The sequence below is a fragment of the Fomitopsis serialis genome (genome assembly GCF_022376445.1).
Source record: "Fomitopsis serialis strain Sig1Antser10 chromosome Unknown B0H18scaffold_41, whole genome shotgun sequence".
NCBI lineage: Eukaryota > Fungi > Basidiomycota > Agaricomycetes > Polyporales > Fomitopsidaceae > Fomitopsis > Fomitopsis serialis.
Window position 1 is genome coordinate 92,019 of NW_025955001.1, and position 19,457 is coordinate 111,475.

The window sequence follows — 19,457 nt, forward strand, 5'->3', positions numbered from 1 at the left end:
CACGTGACCGAGCCACTCGACGCGTTTGATCCTCACTCGAGCTCATCGTTCACCACGATGAGCACCAGCAGCTTACCCGACCACGTCGACCGACTATCCCTGCTCGCGAGATCGATCCGCGCTAATGCGGCTGCAACTGCCCCAGAGACCTCAGGACCCTTCACGGAGGCAGTCCTCCGCACCCCACTCGGCGACCTCATCCGCGACATAGATCCCGCTGAGATGGGTCTGTTCACGGTCATCGCGCCTTCCAAACCTGCTGTGTCGAATACCGATGTACCTCCACCACCTGAGGGAGAACTCGCACGAGTTGAGTTCCACGGCGCAACCCCACTGAAGAAACCGCCGGCACCAAGGCCAGGAAGGCTGGATGGGCAGAGGGCCGGCGAACATGAACCGGAGGTTTATGCGCGAGCGGCCGTCAAGTACCTCGATCGATAGTGAGTAATACCAAAACTCTTAAAACGCGTCTGCTTATTAGAATGTGTTTAGTCGGTCCATCAGACCCATGCCTCGAGCATCCGAGCAGGCGGAGAGGATCATGGCACAGTTGTCTGAGGTGCGGGATAATATGCGCAAGTTGAGCGAACAGCTAAAGGAAGTGAGTGACAAGACAGTGCCTACAAGCCTTCTACCGACTGAGTTTAGCACGCGGCCTCAGACCCTCACGAAGTCCCAGCTTCTCCTAAGTCTATCATCATGGACGAGGAACAGCGGATACTTGCGGCTCGCGATCAGATAACGGAGCTGAAGAAACGCGTTCGTTATCCTGTTGACTCAAACTCGGACACTTTGCTCACATTTCGTTCAGAAAGAGACCCTGCTTCGACAGAAGGCAGCTGTACCCAAACCACCACGTAGCAGACATAAACCCAGACCGCAGACGCCCCCTTCTGCTATTGACGAACAAGAAGAGACGTTCTGGAACACGCCCGGGGCAGCAGCACGAACGCTGCACTTCACTGGCGATTCCTTGCTAGACGAGGAAGTCCACGTGGCCGATATGTCAAACCTATCATTTTCTAGTCCCGTCCCTGTGCGTAGGAGCGGTGCGGATACTGATTTGCCCGAGCGGGCTTCCGACGAAGAAGAGCTGGAAGCTGAGATGGCCGCCGATGAGCCGGTTCATACTGTAGACGAGGACTCTCTGTCGACGGAGGAGGTACTGGACGAAGACGACAGCGACCCGACGGTGAAGCTACGACCACCGCTAAAAGCAATCTCACCACCAGTGGAGGACACTGCGGTTCAAGAAGCGGCATCACCTCCCGCTACAGTCGCCGAGACGCCCGATCCTCACAAGCGAGCTAAGGTCAGGGTTACCACCGAGCTCGAACAGATTGTGGTATGTAGTAGGACACTTGCTAAGCTTGCGCCTTAGCTGATGGGCGATGCAGGCGAAGATATGGGCCACAATAGGCGACCAGATCAAAGCTGGCCACGCGAATAGCGGTAAACCGCTCAGAGCCAAGGAGACACTGTAAGGCCAACTTCTATCCTGAACGCGGCGTATCTCATACATTGAGCCAGAGCGATATTGCATCAGCTTTCCAACAGCACACCAGCACCGTCCTCGCCATCCATTAGTCTATCCTCCTTCTCCGCTACCGCGCCTGTCTCCACCACATCAGCCCAACCATCCGCACAACAGATCCTGACCGCCCACATGCTTCTGACACTCCTATCTTCACCGCCCACGTATTCCATGCCATTCGGACGTATCAAGGAAGCATTATCGGACAAGGTAGCCAGCATTGGCATCAGGGCGAGCGCTGTTGGCGGTGCAGGGATCACCAGGCCGGTTTACGGATGCGTTGCGAAACGACTTCTGAAGATCGAGCGAGGGGCAGGGAGCAGGTGGTGAGATTTGACGTGTAACAATGTACGTACCACTGTGAATACCCAGGTTGTACTCTGCACGGTGCGCAGTGCGCACCGCAGGTCTGGCCACGTGACCGTGATCTGTGAGCAGCCTCCCATTTATTCTGCTGAGGAGGAGCTTGTCGACGTCGTTCTTGAAAGCTATGTATACCGGAGCTGCTCAACGTGTATCCCCATCAGGATTCGTTGAGGGTATCGCGGCCATGCCTCTGTCACCATGGCTCCAGGAAGTCGAGCTACTCCCTTAGTCCCTATGTGTTGCCATCTTCTGACCTGATCAGCTTTCATAACTAGTTGCCCTTGCTCAACTCGAACAACTACATTTGCGGCGAGTTATGGTTCAATAACTTGTTGTTCAAACAATCGCTTTGAAGGTTGGTCTACTCATCATTCTGAAAAGGCATGCTGTCCGACCGACCGTCAAGTCGTCAAGGTGAGATCGGTTGTGACAGGGCGCTCAGTTCCGCGTGAAGTTCGACCAAAGACAGCTAGCTGACGCCGAATTTTTTCATTTCGAAGGCCTCTGCATCCTTGGTCAACATGCAGTGTTCAGTGGCAGCAGAGGCCTAATAGCTAGTTTGAAAAGTGACCTGGTTGCTGGGCTTCAACTAGTGGGTTCGTAGATCATACCGTCTGATAGAAGCCTTGAGGCTATCCTCCCTTGGGACCCCATATAGTATCATCTCCTGTGCTCGACATAGCCACTGAAGAAGCTTGCATTACGCGTCCGTGTATCATCCTACTATCTGCGAGTATTTGGACACTGGGGCGAACTAGGAAGAGGTCCTGAGTTTCGACTTGGTTTCGACAAGTCGGAAACATAACAACCCACTAGACCCGATCGAGCGCTATTCACGAGCGGGCGCGCGTCTGCGCGCTAGCCTACCGTGATCTCGACCTCCTCTCAGTCTCATCCTCACGGGAGCACCGTGCGCGATGGTCACCGCTGGCCCGTCGACGCCTCAGCGACGAGGTGTCTGGGAGCCTCTTCCGCTCATTATATATGGCTATGCAGTGCATCCGTTGTCGCCAAACCGTCGCGATACCAAGCTCTCGAGCAGGACCCGGGCATCCACATTCACCAGCACAACAGACGCCTCCGGGGACGAACACCTTGTTCACAGAGATGTCGTCTCGCTGGAGGTCGGGGACAATGTTTACGCGTTTGAAAAATATACGCCAAGGGACAAGGAGATGGAAGGTGTATGGTACCGAGGGTGCGTGCGCGAGCTCCTGCATGTCAATATGGGTGAAACTCACTGTATGAAACAAAGATACGTTGTGTGCACATCGCGTCGTCCGCAAGTAGACTGGACGCTGGTGTCCGACCCATCGTGCTCCGCCCAGAAGGCGGCTGCGAAGGCAGATGAATCGCAGCAGGTCTTTATAGGCGTCTTCCCCGCATCGCACATCTTCATTCGCGACGAGCTCTCGGACGCGGAGGGGCGGTTGTCGGAGCTAGCGACTACACTCCGTGTACAGACAAACGGGCACCAGTCTGACACGTACCCGCATGCCAACTGGATCCGGGAGACAAGGGAGAAGGCCATGACGGCCATGACAGGCTACCAGACGCCTCGAGAGGACGACGCGCTCTCGCTCAAGGATGGCATTTCACGCAAGTCGTTCAAGCTGGTGCCGCCGCCTGATCAAGCCAACTCTGCGCGTGCACGATTGCCCGTCTATCCACCGAGCCTGCGATCGGCATCCCCCACCCCGACCGAGTCTCAGGTTATGAAACCTCTCCCACCACGGCCTTCACTCAAGTCGGGAGACGACACAGCATCCGGAGCGGACCAGCCTATCATCGACGAGATTGCATCCGCCCTCCGAGAGTGGTACACACTCATGTTCCAATACCTTGCGCGGCGGGACTACAAACTTTTCATGGTCGTCCGTGAACATATCGAGGCGCTTCATCTCGGGCGCCGACAACTCCTTGCACAGACACTCAGCTCTGAAGAAACCGTCAGCCTGCGGCGAGAGTGCGTTGCGCGACTGGTAGTGGGGAACCTCGTGCAGGGTCTAGACGTCATTGTACGGCATCCGACAGGGGGTGGACTGGCGACCGTAGATGTGGAGGGCGAGATTGACCCGCGCAGCTGGATGAGCGCGTTAAGAATGTATGCGATGCAGGTCTCACTCGCGTATATGGACGTTTCGCCCTCCACACACCCGTACAAGTCTCCGCACATGGGCAGGTCACTAGACTACTCCGCGTCGGCCTCTACCCAGGCGCATTCAGTGTTTCCGGACCAAATTCGAAGGCAACACCCGCGCATTGTTGGCGCACTTGGTTCATCCTTCTCTCCCCCGCCAGTCAAGGCGAGGTTCTACCACGTCTTCCTTGACTTGCGTGCGTTCGTCGCATCGCTGTGTGCTCCGGGCGAGACAGTCGAGCTATTCTTCAATCTTTACAACAAGCACGAAGCACGCTTCGTTTCCGAGGAGTTTTGCGCGGTGTTGAATCACAACGGTGTCCTGGCGCGGGATCCTGCCGCCCGTATCCGCACGCTATTCACAGACCTGGTCCAGGCTGATGCGCAGGACCCCATCTATCTCGTATGCAAGATCGTCCGCAATGGCTCGTTGAGGATGGGGAGCAGCATGGGAGCGATCCGCGAAGGTGGTCGAAGGCCATCGGAGACATCGTTGCGGGATAGCGTCGTGCCCAATGGCTTTGGAGATTCAGGCAGTTCACTGAACGAGCTGCCGACACACTTCAGGCGACCGTTCGGATGCGCCGTTCTTGAGCTCACGCAGCTGAACGTGATGGCAGCGGAGCAGAACGGGGTTTCCGCTACTAGGGAGCACACCATGCCTATATACGTCCCAAAAAACGAAGCCACCTTCTCCATGCTTCACCAGGACGTTTTAGATGGGAAGAGTAAAGAGTACGAAAAATCGCCGAGGTGAGTGAATGTCGAACTTTCATTCTCGAACCCTAAATTGACTTCGCATAGAGCGGAGATGATGGTGGTGTCGATCAAAGTCTTCTATGGCGACGCCCAAACAATCGTACGGGAGAACACCTCGCTGTTGCAGGACATCCCCCTGAGCTTGCGCCTCGGCTTCCCCGACGTGGTATTCCCTGGAGACGTGAGGAACGAACTTTATGTCAAACTCTGGAGCGGAGATTTCTCGTCGCAGACGCTGAACCCTCGCCGCAGCATCACCAACTTTGCTCGAGGGCAGGTCAATCCTGTCAGCGGAAACGTTCAAGTCACAATCGAAGTGAGGAACCAGCACGGCCGGACTTTTGATAGGGTCATCTCACAATGCAGTGGCGAGCCCGAAACGACGCAGTTCAATTCGATGGTCTTTTTGCGTACCAGCCAACCGACGTTCGGCGAGCTGGTCAAGGTGAAGCTACCTTTCGAGGGCGCGCAGCAGTGGCACCTTTTCTTCACTTTCCGACATAGGAGCTCCCGGGACCGTCCCATAGGAAGAGGATCCGACGCGCCCGAGCGTCCATTTGCATTCGCATTCCTGCCACTCTTTCCCGATGGTCGCGCGTTCTTGGAAGATGGTGCGCACACGCTGGTGCTCTACAGTGCCGACAGGTTGAACCAGGTCAGCGCGGAAATGTACTTGGCCGCAACTCCATGGTTGCCCAGTGGCCAGCGGTCAGAGCAAGTCCTCGTACCGGTCGAGATGCAGAAGATCGCTCCGCATCTCAAAGACAGCCTCATCATCCGCTCGTCCCTCTGCTCGACGAAGTTCACCCAGAACTCGGTTTTGCTCAGTCTCCTGAACTGGGAGCAATTGCCAGATAAGGAGACGTTGTGCACCGTGTTGAGCAAGTTCACGTTCGTCAGTGAAGTCGAGATCGTCAAGTTCCTTCGGGACATCTTCGACTCGCTCTTCGCGATTCTGTCGTCGGTATATAACCAAACCGGCGACATGGACCATCTCGTTTTCAATGCTCTGGTGACGGTCTTGGGCATCATTCAGGACCGCCGGTTCAGCAACTTCCAACCTGTGCTGGACGTCTACATCGAGAAGCATTTCTGCTCGATCACCGCTTCATCGCATATTGTCCACTCCTTGAATCGCCTTCTTCAAAACCCGACTGCGAGCGAGACAGCATCGAGCTTGCGTTCTGCGCTCAAAGTATGGCACTACATCTTCAAGTTCATCGTCCGCTCGAGAGAACTCCAGAAGGCGAAGGTGTTTGATCTCGATGGCGGAGGTACAGCCGAACACCTTGAGGCCACATTCACGCGAGAAGTGCGATCTCATCTCTCGGAAGTGAATCGCATGATGTCCACTACGACACCGGCCTCGATCATCGGTACCCAAACCATCGCATTGCAACATTTCTCCTCAATTCTACCGGAGCTGAGCAAGGTCTACAACATAGTGGAGCTCGTGACCATAGTGACGCAGTTCGCGAATGCAGTCGTCTCGAACAAGGGCAAGATCGTCATCTGGAAGTTGATCATGTACCTCCAGGTCGTGAAGAGCTTCTTATTCGACAACCCTCAATCTCGCGCTCTGCTTGTGGAGAACGTTGTTTTCTGGCTGAAGCCTCACTTTGGTCGCTATGACGAGTATGTCCAGACACAGCCAGGTGATTCAGAGAACACCCGCGAGCAAGCCCGTGTTCAGTGGCTGGAATGTATCAGGTTGTCCGTGACAGTTGTCGCTGTCATGCTCGACAAGTGCCTCCAGCAACTCGTCAATCCGGCGGTTGTCGCTGATCGTAACCTGCTTAAGCAAGAGCAAGACAACATCGAGTACTATTTGCTCACGTTGATTCCCAGGTGCGTCTATTCTCCTCGCTCTCGAGAACGGTCTAGTGAATGATAGCGTCACTAGATTGCTGGACTCGTATATCGAGTATCAGAACCCGTTGTCTCAAAGGGCACTAGAGCGCAGTCGATCGACCGTGCCGACGTCGTCCATGTATCCAGTCACATTTCCTGAAGCATATCCATTCGCGATGCTCGCTCAGCTTCCGAAGGGTCCTACTGCAGTATCCGGGTCGTTCGACAATCGTCCGGATTTCATCCCTGGCCTTGGTGAAGCGGCGATCGTCCTCTTGGTTCTGGTCCTTAGTGCACCTATAAAGCATCTTCTCGGTTTCCTTGAGTCTATGCTTGAAATCGAAGGACCCGACAATTTTGCTGCGTTCCTCTCGAAGTGCTTCAAGGTTGCAGTATCTATCATCAACAACGATGCGTTCCCCAAGAATTGGCTGAACATCAACGTTCTATCCCACAAGGTGCTAATCAAGCTCATGGACCCGATTGCAACCCTGCTGGAACGCGAATTCGTTCCGCATCGCCAGCCAGGTCGCGAGTTCAATCCGACGTTGTGGAGAGATGCTTTCCATGTGTTGCTAAAGATACTTTCCTCGGAACACTTGGTGATAGAGGAGTTCATCCCGCAGGTCTGTATTCGTACTTATCTCCTTCCCCCATTCACACTGCTGACTATTCCAACAGAAACGCCGGGCAGTCTGGCGCCTTGCAGGAGACATCCGTGGTGAAGGCGCAGCGTTGCTTCTCCGATTGTGGGAGGCTCTCGGATGGTCTGAGGACGAGATGGCGAGTGACGTGACGGACAAACCTTTCGTGGTACGTGATTTGATCGATACCCGACACGTCTACTGACTTTCTCGGACAGAACTATCAGGCTGCCTTGAGTCCTCTCGTGGGCCAAGTCGTCAACCTCTGTCTGAGCCATCATGATATGCTCCGCAACAACGCAGTCCATATACTCTACTGCATGATCATCTCTGAATACTACGTCTCTGGAAACTTCGATCATATCGAGCACGAGCTGGTCAGCAAGTTGGATACCCTCTTCATGTCGGACAGCAAGGGCGATGACATTTCGCGGGCGTTCTTCATCTCCTATATCAGAAACCTCTTCGATAGCTCAGACGTTGATGAACAATTACGCGCCCGCGTCACTAGCTTCCTCAGCGAGGTGGACATGTTCCTCGAGTTGTTACTGAGTGTCCGGGCACTACCGGAGGGTGAGGAGTTCGCCGACGACCGAGTGATTGCGACGGTGCGTCCTCTCACTACCTCCTGATACCCTCATGACCCATTCTGTTCAAAGCTACGCCTCATGAACTTTATCCGACGGATCGGACGGGACGAGATCTACATCAAATACGTTCACCAGCTTGTCAATGTAAGTTCTCGCCCAATTTGGCCATCTAGAACACTAGGGCTCAGTACTTCCGCAGATGCATCTTCAAGCCCAGAACTACGTGGAGGCTGCCCTGACCCTAAAATTGCACGCCGACCTACATGACTGGGATCTGAACTCCTTCGCGCCTCCCATGGAAGAACTTGGTTTACCCCAGCAATCACACTTCCATCGGAAGGAGACGCTCTGTTTGCTCATTTTGGACTATCTCGGCAAAGGCAAGGCTTGGGAGAGTGCAATAGAGATCTGTCAGGAGCTTGCGATACAGCATGCCGAAGTGACGTTCAATTAGTGCGTCGTTTTGTCGTTTTATGGGGCAACGTTGCTGACTGCTATCTCGTTCAGCGCCCGCCTGGCCGAGATCTTGCGGCACAAGGCAGCCCTCTTAGAGCACATTATCACGGACCAGCGATACTACTCAGATTACTTCAGAGTCGCTTTCTATGGCCACTTCCCTGCTGCTATTCGCAACAAGCAATTCGTCGTATGTTATCTGTTGTTGACTTCATCCTTCATCAAACCCTTTGCTGACTTGCAGCTATATAGTACCGTGGGTACGAGTGGGAGAAGTTCGGGGCGTTCTGTGAACGTATGCTGAACAAGCATCCCGGTGTGCAACTCCTCAAAATGATCGGTGATCCTCCTGTCGACATTCGGTTTGGGACTCAACAATACATCCAATGCACGGCTGTCCAGCCTGAGCCCGATCGTGAAGCTCCTATATTCACCAATTCTGATGTTTCGCCGCAAATTCGGGCATACTATGAGCATAGGTAAGCTATGTAACGAAGCTCTGCTGCGTGCGCGGGAAGTAATGTTGTTATCAGTGCGATCAGGGTGTTCAGCTACGACCGCCCAGTAACCAAGACCGCGACAGATGGCGCTGAAGAGGTCTGGACGGAAAAGACGTTTTTGACCACAGAAGAAATGTTCCCTACTGTGCTTCGTCGTTCTGAGGTCGTTGGCGCGCAGGTGGTGGAGATTTCGCCTGTACAGACAGCATTGCAAGAAGTGGAAGAAAGTACTCGCGAGCTCGCAGGATTGAATCTTAGGTTTTCTGCTCTGGCGAAGACCTCTCAATCGGTCCCAACCAACGTGCTCGCCATGGCTCTCAACACGGCTGTCGATGCACCCCTCACGAGCGGGATCGGTGCATATCGACAAGCGTATCTCACCGGGGAGTACGTTGATCGTTACCCTGAACGAGCTGAGGAGGTGCAGAAGCTGCGCGATGCGATTGATGAGCAGGTTAGTGTGCGTTTATGTTGGATATGCATCGGCTGATCCTTTATGTCGTCAGGTTCGCATGGTTGACAGTTGCCTTCGACTGCATGGCCAGCTGTGCGCGCCCGAGATGGTCTCATTCCACAGTACTCTCGAGAAGTTCTTCCACAAGAACTTCGGGGAAGAGATTCAGCGGCTGGGACTCGACCTGAATGCTCCACCACGCCCCTCGTTGCTGGCCTCCCCGCGCAGTGGCGCACGCCCACTACCGAACCCTCAGGATCAGTTGTAAGTTGTCCTAATTCTTTGCTACTCTTTAGTACTAAGTGATATCATCAGACGGCCGCAGCTGGGCTTGATGCCGGTGCAAGTAGGCCCTGCGTACAATTCTCCAGCACTCTCTCCCTTGTCTTCGCGCTCGGTCAACGACAGCGGCTCTGTAGAACTCCCACAGAACAAGCAGACCCCTCTCCAAAGGCACCTCGCGCACCTGGCTCGGCATGGATTCAATGGCGTTTCTTCTGGCCCTGGAGATGCCGGAGGCGACAACTTGTCGGAAGAGAGTCCTCGCGACTCCTTCATAGCCACTGGTGGCATCCCTATTACCGGCCTCTCCGGGGCAGCGTCCGTCTCGGCTTCCACGATGGGCGGCAGCATGGGATCGATCCGCGGTCGACTGTCGAAGTTCTCCAGCCTCAACTTCGCGCGGAGGGACATGTGATACCAAACTATTATTATTGTAATGGGTTTGCGGTACTCGTGCGATTTTTCATAATTTTTCCTGTCATTTATACCGTTGTCTCCGAGCTGCTTGATTTTCGTTCCGAGTGTACGGTAATCGTAGTCAATGTTTCGTGTAATAATGTATGGAAGGGTTGTCCATGTAAGTTGCTCAGCCAGTGAAACTCGTACCACAGAGTTCCCGCATTTCGCCACGGATGTGGGATCTGCCTTGATCATGGCTTGCGAACAGATTATACACAAGAAATTTGCATCCAGTGGACATTGTGAACGATGGAAGCCGATCATCCCGTGCCTGTTAGCTGTGGCGTACGAGTGGTGTACGTGGTCAGGACCTGGGCGACTCCCCCAGATGTTCGGCCTCCGGGACCCTCAAAATCAGCCTCAAAGATCCTATTTTTCAGCTCTCCGGGATCCAAAATAGGACAAGGGCAGTCACTGGTCACGTCATGTGATCTGGTGTCACAGAGTACTGTCACACCTTTTCGACTCAACTTTTGGGGCTTTTGGGCCATAGATTCCTAAATTTGGGTCTGGTGAGAGTCTAGCTATAGTTTTGCAGCACCATAGAACATAAATGTTACATGTGGAATGAGGCTGTTGTCTGGTTTGCGAGTGTGAAGCAAGGCTCACATTTGATCACCATCACACCTACCAAATATGGCATCACTGTCACCCGTGAGCTGCCCCGACAACCTATGCGGAGCGATATTTTGTGCGATGTGCAAGCAAAATCAGAATTATCATAATGTCCTAGGTACCCGCCTACTCACCCAGCCTCTGACCAATTGAACATGGTCGTACCAACCACCCCTCAGAGATCCAATCGGACGAGGGTATGGGCGCTTATGGCAATTCGGCAGCCTCCGGGATCCAATGTAGGCCAGGGATTTGGCCAAAATTCGGCCCTCAAAGATCCTATTTGGGGCCGAACATCTGGGGGAGTCGCCCAGGTCCTACGTGGTCTGAGTCTGAGCCCTCGGAATGTTCGTACTGCCGGATGGGTGCTCGGATCAGCACAAGATGGAATCAAGTTGCAGCCTGAGAGTCGCCACGGAGCCAACGTGGCTAGATCGTGGATGACATGGTTGGCGAGATCTGCGAATAGTATTCTCCTGCTGCGAGGCGCGATGGAATAATGTTGATTGGTCACTGCTACAACTGCTACACAACGTCGGAGATGGTCCGAGCAACTTGATCATCGCGGTGATGGGCGGAGCGCATCGCGATGATGGAAGAAAAAATGAATTCCGTGGAGAGCAAGTTTCAACAATGTCTGACTCGTGCTTGAGCATCAACGAGGCTGTGTAGCCACTGCATATGGCGATGCCTAAAGATTGTATCGCTGTGAAGTGCACTGGTCCCTACCTGTTCGTCCATCATGAGTAGCGTTCAGGCCCCGATCGTCGTTGAAGCTCCCGGGTGGAGGGAAGACACCGCAATGGCGCACAAGCGACCTCCGAATCCTGTCCTTTGTCAAAGATCAAACCCGGTGTACTTGGAAAGGTAACGCACTATGATCGAATAACGATGGTCCAGTCTAGAGGTACAGGAATCAGAATCAATGGATCTACTCGGTAACATGTTACTAACACCAGTATCAACGCTGCAGACAAGTCGGATGGAACGGCTCCCAACCAGGGGATCCGCCATTCTTCAGGCCGTCTTGAGACCAGACGCGAGCATTTTCTGACCAGACGCGCGCAACAGGAGGGATGTGCGCCTCCACAGACAATATCCGTCCGCATGACTCTCTCGTGCACTTCTGCGAGAAGAGGTTCTCATACGAGTTGAGGAGAGCCTGCCGCCATATGTCATGAGTGATGCGGGATAACGTGTAACATGACCTTGATACGAACCAATGTTGCTCGGAGGGGGACCTGGGGCTCGGATTGAATGATTCTGACCACTTGCTGGGTGAGCTTCTGAAACACGACGAAGTCCGATTGCGAGTGATGGGGTTTCTGGCAGAGTCGTTTTAGCATTCGTCCCAGTTTGGACAGCGTTATACTTTCGCTACCTGTTCGCGCGAAGCAAAGGCTGTGGCGTTCTCCACGATCAACGACGTCCCATCCGCTCCGTCAACGGTCAGGAAGATCGTAAGTGCATCTCGGATGGAATAGCGGAGCAAGAGCGGGAGGTACAGCGTTCGGTGTGGGTCAGATGTGACGACGTGGACTTTGATCTTGGGGTTCGCGCGGTTAAATTCCTTCAGGTACTCGGCAAGTCCATCCAGCATCAATGCCGTAGCCTCGTCCCGGGGGAAACGCGACGTTGGTTGTGGTGCTTCCGGAACATACACTCGCGGGGACCCAGGCGAGGGATCCGCCGAGGATTGCCGTCTACAATAGGGATGCATTGATGAGCCCTGCTTCTACAGCTGCCAGTATAACCCCATACTTTCGCTTGCGTGTCTCGCGAGGCTTGGTGAATATAAGATCGCCTTTGACTTTCTGCTCGCTGGCTCGCGCTGCAAGCAGGGAGCCTTGCACACTCTCAGAAGCTAATGCTGCCGCAAGATCCTTAACGAGCTGGAATTTCTCCGCCAGAGTCCCGTCGAAGTTGAGCTGCTGCAAGATCCCTACTTCCGGTGGCTTGACCAATTGTGTGGGAATCCGCCTGACCGTACGCAACTGTGCATTGATGTCTGAAAGTGTCTTCAATTTTCCTTGCAGTGCAAGCAACTCTGGCGATGAGGATGAGGCGGTGGGCGTGTCTGTCACGGAGGCCATGTGCGATCTTGGGGAGTGTGGCCGTTGAGGTAGAAGGCGCGGTAGACGCCCGCTATCCAACACCGCAACTCCGAAAAGGCCGGAGGATTGAGCCCCGCCACCTCCGCCACGTGTGCCACGCGAGGCGCATCTTAGATGATCATCTCCCGATTGAATCTGGGTTCATTTTGACCAGGTCGGGATGTTCCTTATTCGGCCGTTCGACTCCCATCTCGACAACCGTACGCATCGGACGCCGAATCACTACCAGACGACCCACAGATCAGCTGCTATCCGGTGCGCAAATGGGGGTGATTATTGCGTTGTGAAAAAATAATGAGATGCTGGCTCGCACGTAAATTTTGACATTCATTCCAGGAACGTGGCGGCTCCTCGCGAGATTCGGCGACGAGGTGAGGTAGGACCGCTTGCGCGTTCAATAGACGAACCGGGACTTGTCAAGGCCGCTCGGTCTGCACATGTACCTATCAAAGGATTGCTTGTGTACACCCAGAGACCTTCCCATGGTCTGGTTTGCATAGGCCGCTCGCTGACAAAGGTCGACACAGCGTTGTTAGGCTTCGGCATGCAAGAAGAAGAATCTTCATCCACCACGGTACGCTGCTACTCCATGGGACACCTTGGGCCGTGTATATTATGTCAAGTGGCATCATGCAACGTCCCGTCGAACTTCCCCACTCTATCATGTCCTGCCTCATTGTTACGTCAGTTCATTTAGAGGTACAGAATGCCCCGGCGAAGCGTACAGATTGTTAGTCGCGTGAAGACCCTTTGAATGTGCGTATCTATCTGCGTTTCGAGAATGAGTGATCAGGAACTGACCGTCACGGTGGAGCGCAAGGACATTTACGGACCCACCCATGCCATGAGGCTGGTGTCGCACACCCTGTGCTAGTGCGCAAGGCAGACAGATTCGTTTCGCCGTTGACAACGCGAACCCCTGTGTACAAGTGACAAGTGGATTCGACCGTAGATTGCACACGAACTACCGCTACACGCGCTAGATGCCGCCTTACGGACACTTATGTACCGGGATGCGTGTGATACACCCTCCAGTTCCTAATTCAAAATTGCCTTCGATTCCTCAGCAAACTGGCCGTGGCGCCAAATTGTGTATGCGAAGGCGTGCCAATGAGATTTACCTCGAGCGATCCTATCCCAACAGCGGCAGTACGCATCTGCGTGTCGGGTGCCCCGGTCTGTACGGCCTTGCTGAACTGAAGACGTTGATTGCCAGTATCCATGCTTAACATGCCTATCTGTACGCCCGCTGGATCGGCGCACGGTGAAGGAATATAACGAAGTGCGTGTCTACAAAACCCCGCTCCCTCTAGAGCTTGCCCTCACCTACATGGTCAACGTCCACCCCTCCTTGCTTGCAGATGTTCTTTTGGAACCAAGGCAGCCTCCTGGCCGTGTCCTAGGAGACTTGCGTACTAGGGACAGTTGCCGCCGGCCCATCAAGCATTGGCCGATGGCTCTACGGAACGGATGTGCATGTCCGAGTCGCCCCTGAGTTCCTTCGGAGTCTGGACGTTACTACCTCCATGGCCGCAGAGCTGCTGCTACCGCGTCGCAGAAGTTACTGTACAATATCACGGTTAGTAACCTGGCAGACCTGACACACTATCTTCACGTCGAAGCTTTCGAAGGCTGATGCTTACGCAAATTCATACGACACCTTCCAGCTCTCTTGCGTGTACACACCCGCTGTTATTGGGCAACATAGAGCCGACACCCAGCATCGACGGTATCGTGGTCGAGACCAGGGCCCGGGCCGGCCCCTAAGAGTGGCGCGTAGAAGTGCATGGTGCCGGTGGTCCAGATATCACGTACTAGAGAGAAGACCTGGATTTGATTTGTTGAAATTGCTTCCCCTGAGCATGCCGCCACTTAGCACTAGCTTATCGACGATTAGGAGCACCCTCTGCAGTCCCGTGAGGAGTGCAGCCTTGCTGAATACTTGCTCCGGGGAAACAAAATGGCAGGGAGAACTTTCCGAGCTCCATACGGCCTGCATTTATTGTTATTGATGCCGGAAGAAGCATCTGAGCTGCCTTCCCGGGGATAGTGAATTGCGAGGGCGCGGAGGGGTAACACCTGGCGCCAAGGGGAGACGACAGAGAGAATGTGCAGGCCCTGTTTCGCGTGCGCATGGGGACATCCTGGGTCATCGTATCCAAATCGTATCCCGACCGCGTCCATGATATGGGCGCCTGGAGAACACGCTCGGGCCGATGGCATCATGCAGTGCACCCCGGCGTCGGCGGGCGGGCTAGCGCCTGGAGTTGTCCTCGATACCATTCGCAGATCCTGAAACGCACACCGCACCGCGGCCGGTGGCGGGATGGCACAATCGTATGAGGTACCTCCGACAGCCAATCATCGCGCGTCATCGGGGCATGCACGGGCGGCCTCACTTTGCATGCCGCCCGGTGACTGGCCAGGCCGCAGATGAGTGGGCGCAACGCTGCTGCCGCTGCTCTCGCCGTGAGCTGCTTCACGTCGTGAGGACGTACCGTCTTGACATGATACGGAAAGAGACCCGTTCGGCCATGGTGCTCTTGTCAATGTTCGCCCGTCCGTGCTTCGGCCCATCTAGGGCTACCTCCCGAATCCATGGCGTCGTAGAACTGGGGGGCTGTGCGTAACACAGCACGGCGGATCCTGATCAACACGGCGCATGGCTCCCGCGTGCTCTTCATCATGGCGATTGGATCTCGTCCTGTATCTACGATGCGCATCACGCACGAGGCTATCGCTCGTCACTGGAGGGCCGTACCACGGCGACGAGACAAGCACGCATCCTGTCAGACCCTTGGACCTCGAGAATTTTTGTATGTTAGACACACCTCAGAAGTTGTGGTTGATTGACCACTGCCAGTGCTGTCCGACCTATTTGCGTTGGGCAAGTTACCAGGGTTGCGGGCCGTCGGTTAGGACGAAATCAAATTGCGCGTGCCATCTCGATCTGCAGGGTCGCGGGGATGCCCGTCGTAGTCTAGCGCACCAAGCTATTACCTCTTTGGGGCACTCGAAACCCGACGACGGAACGATGCTGCGACGCGATACATATATGCAAGCTCGGAATGCGACGGCGTCACTACTTTATGCCCCTCCTCCCGCCGTACCGGGGCCTGTCTTTTGTCTGTCTCTTCTGAGCCAACCCCGCGCTCGTCTCTAACGCACACCCGCCCCCAGTCAGCCACCCGGACCAGCCTCTTTACATACAAGCCCCCGCCGCGTGTTGTCGAGCAACCTCGAGGACCGAGCACTTTAAACGCTGTGAGTAGCACTCGCCTCGCACGTTGCCCCTCCAACCCACATCACGGCTGTTCCGCGTACCAGCATGGCCTGTATTACACGAGTTCCGTCTACCGAGAGTCGTGTAGGCCCCGACCGTCACTCCGGCACCTGCAGCTCGCGCTCTGCGTATCGCCCTTATCCCTCTCCGACCTCTTCATCGTCGCGCTCATCTACACCAGGTGGTGAGTACCGTCGCCACCCCGTCCGCGCCGATCGTGAGCTTAACATGGCCCTACCTCCACAGTCCAACGGCAGCGGGACGTGATGAGCGCTCCCCCTCAATATGTCGACTCTCCGCGCGGCGCGTTACGCGTCTTTGCATACTCTCCTCCGCAAGGGCCGCCAGGTGCGACCATTACGGCGAACATCGACTTCACCGTCCAGGCCACGGATACGATCTACCTGCGCCTCGTCCTGGGCCGCCGTGCGTTGACGACGTCCGTGCGGAGGCTACCCTACAAGCATTTCGAGCTGCAGGCTCGCGTGCCCATGGACGATTCCACTGGCTCCCCTGGGTCCGTAATGGCGCTGTCCGCGCAGGCCCTGGGCAGCAACGATGAGCTGATCGACACGGTCACATTTGGCAACTTCACCATCGTCGACTTCGGTGCGTGCATTCGCTCGCGTGTGCCGCCGAGCAGTCCTAATAACATACTTTGTCAGCAGGCACCTACGTTGCGCCTATCACCGGTTACATCGCCCAGGACGACACCCTCGACAGCTCGACACCCCCGATCGTGCGCGCAACGGAGCGTCGGGACCACCGGGAAAGCTCGTCGATGGAAATCTACCCCTCGGACCACTACATGCAGGACTACAGCTGCATCCGGACAGTGCGTCCGTCCAAGAAGACGTCGCTCATCCGCACGCGGAGAACCGTGTCCGGGGATGACGACTCCGGGACGAAGTGCGCGTCCCTCGTCCTGGAAGCGGACCTCGACGACATGTCCAAGGGCTGGGAAAAGGGCGAACTCGCTGCCGGTCGGCGGCTCGTATGCTTCTCCCGAGTACAAGAGGGCTCGACGCTGAGGGTGTCGTGCGCGGCGATCAAGCAGGAAGACTACGCCGAGGGTGACGCCGTGGTCTCGTGCATATACCGGAAGGACACGGACAGCTGCTATGTCACCTCCGTCGACATCATCCTCCTTCTCGAGCGCCTCGTCGGCCAGGAGTTCGACATCGAGGAGAAAAACCGCATCCGGCGGAACTTGGAGGGCTTCCGGCCGAAGACCATCTCCAAGAACCGGCCGGAGACCAGCGAGTTCTTCCTCCAGATCATGAACTTCCCCGCCCCCAAGCCGCGCAATATTGAGAAGGACTTGAAGGTGTTCGACTGGAGCATCCTGCCGCAGGCGCTCGACAAGATCATCTCGCGTTATGTGAGTTCTCCCGCCCGCATGATCGTTGCGTCGCACTTACAGTTACCGTCACCCATGCAGACGCTTCCGCTCCCGCAGCCCCAGTCGAGGATAGACACCCCAGAGCGCACTGTGCCGTCGTCGTCGATGCCGTCGGGGTCCCTGTCGCCGCTGCCACCCTCGTCCCGCACGCACAGTCCGACGGAGTACTCGCCGCGCTCGAGCGGGTCTCTCGCAACGCCCGAGTTCCCCAGCGACGCGTACGGCGGCAGCCCCAGCACGCGCTCGTTCCCGTACATCCCCTCGCACGACCGCGGCGTGCCGGCACTCCTCCCGGGCGACGTTAGCAGCAGCTCGTACGACGAGCCGGGCTTCTACGACTCCTTCTCGTACTCGTCCGGCTCTACCGCGTCCACGCCCTTGATCACGACGCCCTCGTGCCCCGACTCGCATCCGGCATTCGGCGCAGACCAGGAGAAGGCGTTCCTGTCGTACGCGTCCTTCCCGCCGTCGGATGTTCTTGGTCCACCGGGCGTGCGCGGTGACTTCGCGGGGCTCGACACCGCACCCCTGCCGTCGTTCGGCTACGATGCGTTGAGCCAGAGGCACCACTCGCCCAGCCTATCTCCCGAAGCATACCTCTGAACCAACGCACGCGCTAACGCATCAGAATACCACGCCCGAGATGTATGTATACTATCTATTCGGAGCTGTATCCCTTACCCGCCTTGTCGACACCACGAGATCCTTCCTATAGCTTTATATATCTTCCCGTCATAGAATACCACTCTTCCCGCTTGCGAAATGGGGCTATACATGTATCATAGAAAACTCGAGTCTAACCTATGCTTGTCAGTAATACATAATTTGTCTGCCGCCATGCTCGGTTGTCAAGTCGCGACTGGTCACGGCAGCGACACTGAGCATCGATGGCACGGTGGAGGCTCGTTCTTACCGCTTGATTTCGGCGGAGCAGAATCTGCTCGGGCCGGAGCGACATGTACGGAGCCCGACTTGCAAAAGCCACATGCCCAGCCACGATAGACATGAAACGGTCGTCTCCAGATCGATAGGCTGTGTTGACCAGGATCCGAGGGGGAGTTCCTTCATGGTTCTGTGCTCTGATGTAGGACGGACGTGTACGTGGCATGGGGGGCCCACTGACGCTTGTCGCGAAGCTTGAAGAATGAAGGGAACGAGGATCATGATTATGGCAAAGCCCGAGTATTCGCTACTGATTGCAGGACGCCCCATACACACCCTGTACACACCTGGTTGAGCTTTCCGGGGCAGCTGATAGTTCTGCGGCTCGTGACTCAGCGCAAAGAGACATTCTGATGCGGTCAAAAATGACCCTGCGACTCACCAAGACCAGATCGCGACCCCTATCAAACCTACCCATGGTCCAGGCGAGCTACCCTCCGGGGCAGCGAGTTGGCCGAGGAGAATGTACAGAACCGTCGAGTTGTCCGCCGCGATCCCTTCGATCATGAGGCAGTGCCGCCCTTGCAGCTGATCTAAGGCCTCCGTTAGGCTCGCGACCTCTCGCGTCGGCTTCGCGTGGAGCGGCAAAAGCGACCCCGGAAGGTGCGTGTGTGGGGAGAGATCGACATGCCGAACCTAAGAACGCAGCGTGTATGCGCATACACCGACGTAAAAATGTGACATTGCAGGCGACGAGGCGGCTGTTGAAACGCTTACCTTCGACTCTGGCGTCTTTAGCCCTAACGCATCGATTATGTCGGGTTCGTGCCCCGTCCCAAAGTCGCCTCGCCCGAGCCAGAACGCAACGTCGCCGTACTCGTCGCTTTCGCTGTTCTGTCCCGCGAGGATGCTGCCACAAGCCAGCGAGGACGCTGCTGCTCCGGCACGCAGTGTGAGGCTCGACAGAAACCCGACATCGACGCTGTTTGATGATTGATCTCGGAGAACGAGGACGGGTGTGTCCGTGTTGTCGACGTCGATATACGGTGGGCTGTTCCCGTAAACGGCGGAGGCTGTTGCGGCCGCAGCGCGGGTTATGCTGGCTTGAGCCATGGGTGTTCTGAGG

At 55.7% G+C, this 19,457-nt stretch overlaps 5 protein-coding genes across 5 annotated transcripts; 3 read left to right on the top strand and 2 right to left on the bottom strand.

Moving 5' to 3' along the window:
• Positions 1-57: 57 nt before the first annotated feature.
• Positions 58-1,864, top strand: B0H18DRAFT_1119942 (uncharacterized protein; the record flags this gene model as incomplete). The annotated part of the gene is made up of 6 exons (XM_048034027.1): positions 58-440; positions 493-601; positions 649-759; positions 812-1,345; positions 1,398-1,480; positions 1,531-1,864. 6 exons carry the CDS (start codon positions 58-60, stop codon positions 1,862-1,864), a joined length of 1,554 nt encoding a protein of 517 aa, XP_047892451.1.
• Positions 1,865-2,734: 870 nt separating this feature from the next.
• On the top strand, positions 2,735-10,338 carry B0H18DRAFT_1012072 (cytoplasmic protein). The gene is made up of 13 exons (XM_048029020.1): positions 2,735-3,098; positions 3,156-4,793; positions 4,845-6,647; positions 6,703-7,276; positions 7,332-7,463; positions 7,513-7,902; positions 7,954-8,028; positions 8,084-8,337; positions 8,392-8,530; positions 8,593-8,819; positions 8,874-9,294; positions 9,347-9,558; positions 9,610-10,338. The coding sequence occupies exons 1-13, from the start codon at positions 2,818-2,820 to the stop codon at positions 9,989-9,991; spliced, it is 6,528 nt and encodes a 2,175-aa protein (XP_047892452.1). The 5' UTR covers positions 2,735-2,817; the 3' UTR covers positions 9,992-10,338.
• Positions 10,339-11,123: 785 nt separating this feature from the next.
• Positions 11,124-12,778, bottom strand: B0H18DRAFT_1012076 (uncharacterized protein). The gene is made up of 5 exons (XM_048029021.1): positions 12,412-12,778; positions 12,032-12,353; positions 11,871-11,975; positions 11,605-11,812; positions 11,124-11,551 (listed from the first exon to the last, which is right to left on the bottom strand). Exons 1-4 carry the CDS (start codon positions 12,741-12,743, stop codon positions 11,612-11,614), a joined length of 960 nt encoding a protein of 319 aa, XP_047892453.1. The 5' UTR covers positions 12,744-12,778; the 3' UTR covers positions 11,124-11,551; positions 11,605-11,611.
• A 3,500-nt stretch (positions 12,779-16,278) lies between these two features.
• Positions 16,279-18,149, top strand: B0H18DRAFT_431558 (uncharacterized protein). The gene is made up of 3 exons (XM_048038070.1): positions 16,279-16,656; positions 16,716-17,428; positions 17,489-18,149. Exons 1-3 carry the CDS (start codon positions 16,314-16,316, stop codon positions 18,050-18,052), a joined length of 1,620 nt encoding a protein of 539 aa, XP_047892454.1. The 5' UTR covers positions 16,279-16,313; the 3' UTR covers positions 18,053-18,149.
• Positions 18,150-18,723: 574 nt separating this feature from the next.
• B0H18DRAFT_1119946 (uncharacterized protein) lies at positions 18,724-19,444 on the bottom strand (the record flags this gene model as incomplete). The annotated part of the gene is made up of 3 exons (XM_048034028.1): positions 18,724-18,741; positions 18,806-19,027; positions 19,109-19,444. The coding sequence occupies 3 exons, from the start codon at positions 19,442-19,444 to the stop codon at positions 18,724-18,726; spliced, it is 576 nt and encodes a 191-aa protein (XP_047892455.1).
• Between the last annotated feature and the right edge of the window lie 13 nt (positions 19,445-19,457).

What these genes read in the sequence shown, in the direction of transcription:
- B0H18DRAFT_431558 (XM_048038070.1), top strand. Translation starts at nt 16,314, where the DNA reads ATGAGCGCTCCCCCTCAATATGTCGACTCTCCGCGCGGCGCGTTACGC. An exon ending in CTTCACCATCGTCGACTTCG is followed by an intron (nt 16,657 to 16,715) that starts GTGCGTGCATTC and finishes CTTTGTCAGCAG; the next exon opens with GCACCTACGTTGCGCCTATC. An exon ending in ACAAGATCATCTCGCGTTAT is followed by an intron (nt 17,429 to 17,488) that starts GTGAGTTCTCCC and finishes TCACCCATGCAG; the next exon opens with ACGCTTCCGCTCCCGCAGCC.
- B0H18DRAFT_1012072 (XM_048029020.1), top strand. Translation starts at nt 2,818, where the DNA reads ATGGTCACCGCTGGCCCGTCGACGCCTCAGCGACGAGGTGTCTGGGAG. An exon ending in TGACGGACAAACCTTTCGTG is followed by an intron (nt 7,464 to 7,512) that starts GTACGTGATTTG and finishes TTTCTCGGACAG; the next exon opens with AACTATCAGGCTGCCTTGAG. An exon ending in CCGAACCCTCAGGATCAGTT is followed by an intron (nt 9,559 to 9,609) that starts GTAAGTTGTCCT and finishes TGATATCATCAG; the next exon opens with ACGGCCGCAGCTGGGCTTGA.
- B0H18DRAFT_1012076 (XM_048029021.1), bottom strand. Translation starts at nt 12,743, where the DNA reads ATGGCCTCCGTGACAGACACGCCCACCGCCTCATCCTCATCGCCAGAG. An exon ending in CCTTTGCTTCGCGCGAACAG is followed by an intron (nt 11,976 to 12,031) that starts GTAGCGAAAGTA and finishes CGACTCTGCCAG; the next exon opens with AAACCCCATCACTCGCAATC. An exon ending in TCCCCCTCCGAGCAACATTG is followed by an intron (nt 11,813 to 11,870) that starts GTTCGTATCAAG and finishes ATATGGCGGCAG; the next exon opens with GCTCTCCTCAACTCGTATGA.